General features: G+C 43.4%; 1 protein-coding gene across 1 annotated transcript in view; it reads right to left on the bottom strand.

The window, feature by feature from the left end:
- Window positions 1–11440, bottom strand: part of LOC108788010 (catenin alpha-2-like) — a gene marked incomplete at its 3' end in the record, with an annotated part of 1352655 nt that overhangs the window by 1188929 nt on the left and 152286 nt on the right. Inside the window, exon 2 of the mRNA XM_018557721.1 lies at window positions 6174–6279. Coding sequence (XP_018413223.1) covers window positions 6174–6275 — 102 coding nt within the window. The remainder of the gene's footprint in view (window positions 1–6173; window positions 6280–11440) is intronic.

Genomic DNA, 11440 nt, shown 5'->3' with positions numbered 1-11440 from the left:
AAAGTGCTGTGTAAATTGTCGGCACTATACAAATACCTGTAATAACATTTTAAAATAATGTTTACCTTTTTTGATATATTCAAACAATTCCTATTTGATCCTGGCAGAAACCCAGTGTTGTCCTGAGTCGTGTGCACCCTGCCTGTGTTATCACAAACAGTGTCATCATTCCTGCCCAGGACTACAGAATACAACCCCATCCCCCCCTTATTTTATAGAGATGAGAGGAGAAGGTGTTCTATAACCTTGTTCTAGGATGACAATGTTTCTCCTCCTGTGTATAGTACAGTGAGTGAGCGTTATCCCCCTAGAATAGGAGGTGTGTTACTGGCAGGATCACCAGGGCAAAATAAAGAGGAAAAAGCCTGAAAAAAAAGAAATCTAATGCAGTCACCATATCTAATGACTGACAATCTGCAATATATTACATTGTTCAGATTTTACTATAAATGAACTCAAAGAGAATCTGAATAATACAAAAAAGAATCATGATTTGGTGAAATAGTGGACTCTATAGCTCTGTATTGAATCCTTTTTCCTGTAATGTTAAGTGTAATTTGTGTGTACAAATCATTTTTGCTTGGCAAAAGCATTTTGATATTCTCAAAATGTTTCCTTGGAACTATTGCAAGCATTAAAGGAGAACTATGGGGTTAAGGCTTTTCCCCATAGTTCTCCTTAGGGTAACGGGAGGACACAAACTAGCGTCCTCCCGTCACCCTAGGCTCAGTATACCGCGAGCTCTAGCTCGCGGTATACTGAGACGCCGCAGCTGAAGCAGATCCGCCCAGCTGCGTGACTGACAGCTGGCTCTGCCTATCTAGAGGCAGAGACAGCTGTACCCGCCCCTCCCCCGTCCGTTCCGCCAGTCAGCGCCGGCGGATCGGAGCGGGGGGAATCAAGCCCCTCCCCTGTCACGGCAGCCGTGACAGGATGGAGAGGTGAGCAAACGCCGATATGCGTTTGCTCACCTCCTGATCTACTGAACCGACCTGTGACAGTCTCATTGTCACAGGTCGGCTAGAACTATGAGGTGAGTGAAAAGCACTCACCTCATAGTTCTCATTTAAGAAAAACTGTTAATTACTAGAGGATACTGAAATCTCTGCAACAAGGATAGAGATAACAAATTACTAAGGCTAAGGCTCAGGCTTATACATCCATTGAAGAGCATTAAGCTTACAAGGTTGGGCTGTACAATGCTGAAGAAAACTGAGCAGCTTCAAGCTTTGATGGCCTCGGAGCTTCTCCATAGTGCTATTAGAACAGATGACTGGCAGGGTTTGTGAGCAGGGAGATAGATGATCAGCGAGGGGGCTGATCAGTCTGAGAATAGGAAAGCTCTTTAAGCCGTATATGGTCTTACACAGAGAGGATGCCCAGAATTTATCATATTGGCAAAATACAAGCTATAAAAGATGGGGAGCAGATGTTACCATAAGAGCAGCCAACACAGATAAATAGCAATTCATTCTGTAACAGATGAAACCGATCACAATTCATAAGAACCTCAGTGATATTCATCCCTGCAGTTACAAGCTGAATATTTCGCAATTAGGCTGCTTACGCCAATCCACTTTCCACTTAACTAGGTCCTACTGAAACTATTTGAATTGAGCTAAATTTTAATTTTTTTTTGCTCTGACCAGCAATTAATTTATAAACATTAGGGACACAGTTCAGGCTTGCCACCACCGTGGTGCAGACAATAGATGTCTCACCCTCCCACCTCTATTCAAACTTGGCTTCTCAATTTTTACATAAATGGCCTCTTTCACACCTCTTTTGAACCAGCGTATGGCACAGCATAGAAGAGCCAAACCCTCTGGTCAGGATTCAGCAGTGTACCTACACCTAAAGGAAAAAGGTCACTCCTTTGAAGACAGTCAAGTTTGCTTCCTAGATAGGGAGGAGGACTGGTTCAAGACCATTCAGCACTGATCCATTGGGTCAACTGGTTTAAATAGAACATTAGATTAGAGAGCAACGTGCCACTCCCTGTGCGCCAATTTCCGCTGTGAGCGCGTATGCACTAGCACATGTTATCCAGCAACCTGGAAGACTGGAACTCGCACATGCACAGTAGCGTGCAAACTTCTGGCTACGGCCTTACAGTGACTATTGTCTATGATATAATATACTCCTATTTCAAAATAAATCTGCCTTGTCTCTACCACTTTTATTGTGGGCTAACCAATCTGCTTACATACTAATTGAGCCAGTGTACAACATTTGTGGCTCTTGTCTCTCAAATAATAAACTCTAATTTCTATTTGGAGATACAACCTGCCTTATTTCTCCCTCCTAGTTTGCAGCCTAATCAAGCTGCTTACATACTGTCCAGCCACTGAACAATATTTGTGGCTATTGACTCTTTGATGATACACTGTAATTTTGCATGCAAGATCACACCCCCTCTTCTCTTGCTCTTATAGTATGGCCTAACCAAGCTGCCTACCTACTGTTCAGCATCTGAGCAATATTTGTGGCTATTGTTTCTTTAATGCACTCTAATTTTACATTCAAGATCAAACCAGCCACTGTGAGAAGAATGGGGAGAAAAATAAGGTATGCAAAGAATAAAAAGCCAGAAAATATCTCTAAGTATCTCTAAACATTTCTAAAAGGTACCTGTGTTGTTATTTTTAAGATAAAGGGTGAAGTTCCTTTTTAAAAGCAGCTAGAGAGGTCAGGGATGACTTGAGCAAAAGCTCTGTTACTGCTTGTTAAGAATATGTAAATAGTTTAATGTTCATAGTTTAGGCACAGGTCCACTTTAAGCATTTATTTAATTAAAAACCAAGAGACTACATTCTCTTAATTCAGTACATACTAGAAATACCTCATATGAATGTAACAGGAACACTTCACAGATACATTTTGATTTAATTTTTGGGTTGTGCATTACTATCAGTATTGCTGATCTTTTTTTAAGCAATCTATTCACTTAAAGTGCAACTGAAGGCAAAACAAAACATTTTGGATAGAGTGGAGATGGATTAGAACATGTCAGGTTTTTACTACTGTCTGCGTTCACCTTTTCAATTTGTATCACTGAAAGTGAAAGAAATTCACGATTTTTGTGTTGTCTTCTGGTGACCCTGCTGATCTCTTCAAAGTAGGGAAATCCCTGGTGGTCAGCACCAGGGATTTCCATTACTTTGGGGGATTCCCTATCACTTCCGCTTGTGGCCATCAGACAGGAAGTGAAGAGGAATCTCCCCAGTGTGACACAGATGGAAAAAAATTAGCTGGTGTTGCACCCTCTATGTAAAATTTGATCATATGGTGTTCCTGATATTATGGATGGTCTTACTTGTAGTCAAAGGTTTCACACCTTTTCTATGTTTTCTTCCTCTATCTAATCTCTGTACTCTTCCTTATTTCTAACTAACCTTAAATATTTTTCACTCTTACGCATTATTCACTTGGTCGTATTCGACTTGCTTGATGTCTTTCGAATACATAGGACTACATTCCTGGACTATAGTATTGTTACCGCATTATCTACTACCCTATTGGGCCTCTTCCCCTTCCCACAGTTCGGACCCCAGGTCTCCACTGCGGGAAAGATACGTTTACTTTATATATTATTGTGACTCCAGGATGTATATGTTCTTATTATATGCCTAATATACGACTTAATGTTTTTACATTGTAACTTGTATTACTCAATAAAAAACATATTGAAACAGAAAAAAAAAAAAATTTGCTGGTGAGGGTTATAATTAGGGATGCACCGATACCGATACTAGTATCGGTATCTGTGCCGATACCGAGTATTTGGGCAAGTACTCGTACTCGCCCAAATGCTCTGATATCTTTCCCGATACTAGAACTTCCGGTCAGAGGGAGATTTCCTATAACTGGCAGTGTCGCGAGGAAATATGGAGCCAGGAAGCCGACTCTATGCGGTTTGGCTGCCTGGATGCTGATTGGCCAGGAAGCCGGCAAACAAATCTGATAATATAGTGACATGACCCCCACCCTGCAGGCACCTAATTCCCCTCACATAAATCCTTAGCATTCTTTAACGTACCAGATCTGTCGTCTCCTGTGTGCACAACGCTCGCGTGATCGGCGCTCAGCCTGCTACTGTGCATGCACAGGATTTCTGAATGAGAGCGATGGGCAGTCTGCGCATGTGCAGTAGCAGGCTGAGCGCCGATCACGTGGGCGCTGAACACACAGGAGACGTGGGCAGATTCGGGAGATGCTGTGTCTGTGCAGCTGGTCCAGGGACTGGTACGTTAAAGAATGCTAAGGATCTATGTGAGAGGAATCAGGTGCCTGCAGGGTGGGGGTCGTGTCACCATATAGTCAGATCTGTTTGGCCAGCCTCGATGCCGATTGGCTGGGAAGCCAGCTTCTTGGGCAATCAGCATCCAGCTGGCCAAACAGAATGGAGTCGGCTTCCCCGGCAATTAATAAGCCTTCCTGGCTTCCTGATTGCCTGGGAAGATGGCTCTATGCTACCGGAAGTACCGGTATTGACGAGCACCGAAATATAAGTATCAGTACTCGTAGTCGATGCCGAAAAACCGGTATCAGTGCATCCCTAATTATAATCCTTCCCTACACTATCCAGAACAAAAAAACAGTTTTGGCTTCAGTTCTACTTTAAGTTGGGTTGCAGGGGCAGCTAACAAAACCCAGCTTAGATTTCCCTTTAAGCACTCACAGACTTTGGCTTTTCCAGAGAAAATTCAGGATGTCCACAGGCCAGCTGGAAGATGGCCCTGGTATCTTCTCCAGCTTGGATGAGCAGGAAACATCCCCACCAGAACGCATTAATAAAGTAATTCATAAATATGCTAAAAGGCATTCACACTGTAAATATGCTCAAAACCACCTCAGCTGTCTTTTAGTTGAGGTAACAGATTGACTTATTGAACTCACTTTGTATACTTAATTGCAGTAACGCATAACAACCACACAGGAACATCCCTGAAGACAGATCAGTACAAGATAGAAACTGATTGGTTGCTACTGTTGCTGGAAAAAAAAGTAGCATTTAAGATTGGAAATTCTTTGTCGAATAAAACTGGACCAATATTCCAGATTTTACAAACAATCAAACATAGAAAATCTAATACAAAACTTTCCTAGAAAAATGGATATCAAAGGAACAGAGGCTTTCCTGATAACCAAAGTTTGCAGGTACAGAGACTCTTATTCAAGACTTTCGAGGCAACCACATTTTCTTCAAAGTAACAGAGAAGATTTTCCTGATGACCAAACTTAGTTTGAAGGAACGGAGACTCAAATCCAAGACTTTCCTGATAATTAAACTTTATTAAACCAATGAGCCTGGTAAGAAAGCACATTTTTCTTTACAAAAGTTAAGACATATCTCAGTTCTAGTGACCAATGTGCCACGCTAAATTAATAACACTATTAGAAAATAATGTAACATATAACATTGTTGGATATTTTTTAGTGCCCGCAGCTGACTATACATATTGGCAACAGATTAATTTGATAGATTTCTCAGTTCTACATATTGACTCCAAACTTTCCAGCTTTATAATCCTAATCCATCTAGATCACTGCAGCTTTATACTCGGGAGGCAAAATTCCATCACAACCAGACAAGTGATCAATCTAATTTACATGCACAAATATAAAAATCATGGATCTGCTGTTATGATCTGATATACATGAAACGTTTGATATAATGCACTGGGAATATAAATAATGAGTACTGCTTAAGCTGGGTTTCAGAGATGAGTATCTGTCAGATAGAAAATCCAATTTCTGCAATGATATCTGATCAATGAATCCTTCAACAATAACAGAATTATCCAAAGAAATCCATTTATCAACAGGCTTGAGCAGCACATAAAAAAGCACAATGTAAAGAAACTTCATCTGCTTAAAACTTATTTTAGACCCCTGTTTGGGGACACTCCTTTTCTATTTGAAGAATGGCAGACAGACTAGGGAGTAATCATCATAAGGAACACTAGAACTTCTATTCTGCTGTTGCCGGAAACTTCCCTTTGCAAATTTCTCCTAAATTCCTTTCTGGTTGATGGGTGTTCAGGCAGAACGGCACAGTGAGGTACAATCTCATAAATGTCGACAAGGACAGCATTAAAAACAAACAAAAAAATTGTCCTGACTTGGCCTTTCATTTTAACCAATGCTCCATTATATTTTAGATATTTTACCTGGGTCACCAGGGGTTCCAGAAGCCCCTCCACAGTAAGAGTTCGGATTTCCAAACATTTAGGGTCCCATTTTAGAATGATCGGTGATGTTGCTGATGTCATTTTTCTGAAACACAAATATATGTTACAAAGTTAGTAAAAACACATACAAACATGACATAACCAAAGAAATATCTAGTAACTGAGTTAAAACTCAATTACATAGTATCTATGATTTGCCTCCATACCGAACATTGGTTTACAGCCCCTTGGATGTTTTAGACACCAGAAGGCCCTGGACCAGGTACAGGTCCAGGGATCAGAGGGGGAAATATATTTAACTCTAGCATGTAAAGACCAATAGATATGTTATGTTAATAGACAGAACAGAAAAAAGTCCTAAGCTTCAATACTCTATCACTAACCCACAGCAAGCATGCATATCATATAATGTACTGTATGTATAATGTAATGTATGTATATAAAAGTCAAAATTCCTGATTATTATATTCATTCTTGGTCAGCGTTTTAAAATACATAGGTAAGAATATTAGTATAATAACCCTGCAACTAGTATTTTCAGAAGTTGTCAGGAATGGTAATCTCCATGTATTTCCTCATAGCATGTTTTTTTCAACAGTTTATCTTGCAGCTTGAAATGTATAAACCATCTTAAGCTTAACTCTAGACAAATAATGTTTAGTTTTAATTTTGGATAGTGTGGGGGCACCCATAAAATAACCAGTGCAAGCAGTTGTCTGAAGAGAAATACAGCTATATAAACATTTTCAGACATTCTAACCGATCTGCGCTCTTAAAACTTTGTTTTTTTGCTTCTGTCTATGTAACAATTGGTACCCATTGGAGACATTTCCCATAATTTTCTGTCCTGCCAGAAATTTAGCACAACTTTTCCCAGTGTTCCCTTCCCACTGATGTTTGGCGTTAACAACATAATTCACTTCCATCATTTCCTTTTAAGAGGTCATAAACATCAGCAATAGTTGCAAAACACTGCTGTGCTTTACTGTGCTGTGCGCCTAGAAGGCCATTGTAGGCAGAGAAAGAACTTTAATTTAACTTTTACTTATATTACAAATAAGTGTGAGAACTGTAGTTATGGGGCTTAAGAAAAACAAAAGTTTGCTGGGGAAGGGGGGACAGAGTGAGGCATTATGACTGGAGGGTGGGGGGAATAGAAGTAGGGGTGGTGCTGTCCCAAGGTGGGGGTGAGGTGTATGGTAGAAAGGCAGTGTATTGAAGAAAGGGGAAGATGGGTAGGATGGTGGTGCTCTTACCAGGGAGGTGAGGGGAGTTGGTTGGGAGCTGCTCTTACAAGGACTGCTAAAGTGTAGGGATAGGGATTCTTTGCTTTTGCACCCCTATAGTTGCTGAAACTGGTAACACTGTGATAGTTTCTGCAATCTGCATGAATGGAGATGTGCTGACACAATCACAGAGTTTTCAAAACGCCTCCGTTCAGGGATCATGCAAGCAGTAGCACAGTGTTACAAGCTCCAGCAACTAAACAGATAGGCACCTGTTACCTCCTACCTTGCACTTCAGCAGCACAGAGCATGGAAGGATATCACTGCACACATCAGGCAGCACTCTGAGGAACAAGGGCATACTTTGAGGGTGGTACCTTTCCAGGATGACTGAATTCAGAGTTCAGAGGCAGGGGAGGGTGGCAGCTTTCCTGGAATTGGACTCAGTGTGGCGTGAGGAGTGGCAGTGTTGGATAAGAGTGAGAAACAAGGGACAGCAATATCAGATCAGGGGTGAAGCAGTGTCAGGTCAGGGGTGACAGTAGTGTTGTATTGGAGTGTGGAGCCTGGAATAGCAGAGTTGTATTGGTGGGTGAGGAGCAGTGGGGGGTTGGGTATGAGTAGCAGGGTACAGCAGTGTGGGGTCGGGAATGAGGAGCAGGATACAGCAGTGTTGGATCATGGATGAGGAACAGGAGACAGCACTGTCGAATTGAGGGTGAGTAGAAGAAGACAGCAATATCTATCAAGGGGGAGGAGCAGGGGAAAGCAGCATTGGATCAGGGGTGAAAAATCAGTGGTGCTACGGAAGGACACTGCAACTTTGCCCATAGCCCTAATCACTGGACACAGCCAGAGACACAGCCATCATGGTACATCTAACTAAAAAGTGGGACTGTCCCGGCATATCTGGAACTATTGGTAAGTATGAATGAAGAGAAGTGTATATGGTCAATATCATCTTACGGACAAGTTTATAACCTGTGTACCAATAGTGTACCAATTTTAGAAAAAGTCCCAAGTGCCACTTCTCACACAAAAATGTCCACAATCTGCTCTAAAATAAATAATAGTTCAGAAAATGAGTTTGTCAATATTTTGCGGGATAGGGATGTGCATTAGTGCGCCAAAAGAATGATGATACAAGTCAGTTACATATTCTGATATGCTATACTAAGCTCATTGGAACCTGTGTAGGGTTGTAGCCTAACAAAGGAACGGGCAGGGCGTATGTGATGCACCACTGTGATAGTCTGTGGCTACCTGATGTGGGGAAGCTCGGCTCCCTCTTATATAGAACTGCAGAATTGTAAATGCTAACAATGAGGTGACTGATTGTTTTGACCTAGCAAGAGTTAGGAAGGTCTCCTGAGAAGACAAGGGCTCGATTTGAAGAATTTAGCTGTCTGGGTGAGGTCAGCATGCTACTTTATAACAAAGCCAAGCTGACACCGCCTGGTGCGAGCTCTTCAGCGCAGGAGAATTGTGTGAAACACAAACAGGCATTTTAGAAACCATAGTCAATTCTATTTTTTTACTCTTCCCCTGTTCAGACCAAACTGTTAAAGAAATGAAACAATGTATTTGTCATGAAGCAAAACACCTGTGTGATATGTCTCAGATTTAAGCTGTCATTCTGCATCTCCTGGGTCTAGTACTAGCTGCACTAGGTGCAAGGCACCATTATTATGGGCTTGTTCCATAAAAAGACCCTGTCATCAACTTACAGGGACTGATTTAAATTATTTTTAAATAATAAGTGTTTATTAAGGGTTTTAACACAATTAACATGAAAGACATGTAAACATGGAGATCAATGTAATACAGAGTCACGTAAATACACTCCATCGTGAGAGATAGGCATATGCATGCATATCGATACATTCAGCTCCTAAAACACGGGGATACACAGATTGAATCAAGTATTGTATGGTAGGTGTCATATTTCAGTAACAGCTATGTATGACTCGGTCAGGAGCCCTTTAAGACTGGGTAACATGATCGCATTGTCTCCCATCCAACCAGACAACATTAAGAGAAGAGGACAAGGAACGAAGCACATAAAAATCACAGGACGAAGGGGACAAAACATTTTGGTGGGGGGGGGGGGGCTTGCCAGATAGAGAGGCAAGCCGGGGTGGGAAACATTTAGGGAAAGACGTCTAGTGGGGAGGGCAGAGGGGGAGGAGAGGAGGGGTTTCCGCCGGACCCAATGACTCATTCATCTCTTGGTATGGCGTACTGAGACATAATATATGCAATGCACTAGTCAATAGTCCATCAGGGGGCCACTGGTCATATTACAGGGCTCTAAATGCTGCTGAGTCCATATATAAAATCCAAGGGGTCCACAAGGTTGCACATTGAGATTGACGCTCATGTAGAGAGGCCGTCAGCTCTTCAAAGCGCATGATCAAACCCACTTCGGCAATCCACTCCTGCAAGGTTGGGGCGACCACCGTATTCCAATGGCGTGGTATCACGTTCCGGGCCGCAGCCAGGAAGAAGCGGAGTAGATCCTTCTTAACGGAGGCTATGGAGCCAGGTAGAACAGAGAGGAGAGCAATCTTAGGTGAGGCTGCTAGGTTCGTCCCCATGACCTGGTTATAAACATGGAAGACCTTGTCCCAAAATGGTAGCAGGAGCGAGCATTCCCACCAAATATGCAGGAGGGTCCCTTCCGAAGCCAGGCATCGCCAACATAGCGAGGGCCTGTCAGGGAATATTCTATGTAGGAGAGTTGGGCTGCGGTACCACCGGGTTAAAATTTTATAGCCTTTTTCTTGAGCCGAGCAGGCCACCGTAAGCTTATGAGTAGTAATGCAGGCAGTTCGAATCTCCTCCTCCGTAAGGGTAATCCCCAAGTCCTCCTCCCATCTGGTTATGAACGGTAAATGTCCCTGAAAGCGCATCGGGAGCAACTGACAGTAGAGGAGAGACATAACATGTGTAGGCGGGTCATCCAGGCAACATAGAGACTCAAACCAGGAAGGAGGGCGATGTAGGGCGGCCAGGTCCCCCAGCGCGGTATAGTACGCACGTAATTGGAAATATGATAGCCAAGCTCCGGGCGTGTGGGGACGGTCCGCAAGTAGGGTGACCAGGGGTTTCAGGGTCGCTCCCACGAGGGCCTCGGCCAAGGGTGAAGGCTCTGTGGCTGACCAAGAGAGGAAACTAGATGAGGTGCAGCCGGGTGGAAACGCCGGATTGCCCATAATGGGAGTCATGGGGCCCACATAGGAGGACAGGGCCGATGTCTTGAGAAGTAGATCCCATGCTTTTAGAAGCGGAGGAAGAGCAAAAGGGAGAGTCGATGAATGAGGGCGATGAGACGGGGCAATCCATGGTACTGAGAAAGGAAGCACCGGTGAGACTAATGACTCCAGGGAAACCCAAAGTTTGTGTGCTCTGCGGTGTTTCCGGTCAAGAATCTGGGCAAGGAGCGTCGCGTAGTAGTAGGTCTTCAGGTCGGGAAGGGCCAAGCCCCCTGATTCCTTGGGTCGGGTCATGATGTGATATGCCAGACGCGGGCACTTACCAGCCCAGATGAAGCGGAGCAACGCAGAGCGCATTTGCCGGAAGAAAGTAGCTGGCAGGACAAGGGGGAGAGTTTGGAAGAGGTACAAAAATCGGGGTAAAATATCCATTTTAAAGAGGGCAGTCCACTGGGTCTTTGAAGTGAGTCTCCTGTAGGAAGAGGACCTATGCATAGAGTAGGCCAGTTGTGTGCACATTCAGGGAGACAAAGGTTATTGGCAACATTGGGCAGTGAGCCACTCTACAGTCAACCACAAATTGCGATCCGGGGAAGCACCAGGCAGGGGAAGGGGGGAGACGGCAGACAGAGAGACAAGAGACAGAAGAAGCAAAGGAAAAAGATCCACAAACTAGGGAGGAAAGGAGAAGACATACAACGCATAGACAAACCTAAGGGGAAGACCAAAGTCTTCCGGTGGGCGCAACAGGGTACAACAACCCAGTCGGCCATCCTATGGGGGGTGTGGAGAAACCAAGGGCAAC

Source organism: Nanorana parkeri, unplaced genomic scaffold (assembly GCF_000935625.1).
Source record: "Nanorana parkeri isolate BGI_ZX_2015 unplaced genomic scaffold, ASM93562v1 scaffold299, whole genome shotgun sequence".
Lineage (NCBI taxonomy): Eukaryota > Metazoa > Chordata > Amphibia > Anura > Dicroglossidae > Nanorana > Nanorana parkeri.
The sequence above is the reverse complement of the archived record's forward strand: the minus strand, read 5'-3'. Positions and strand labels throughout refer to the sequence as shown.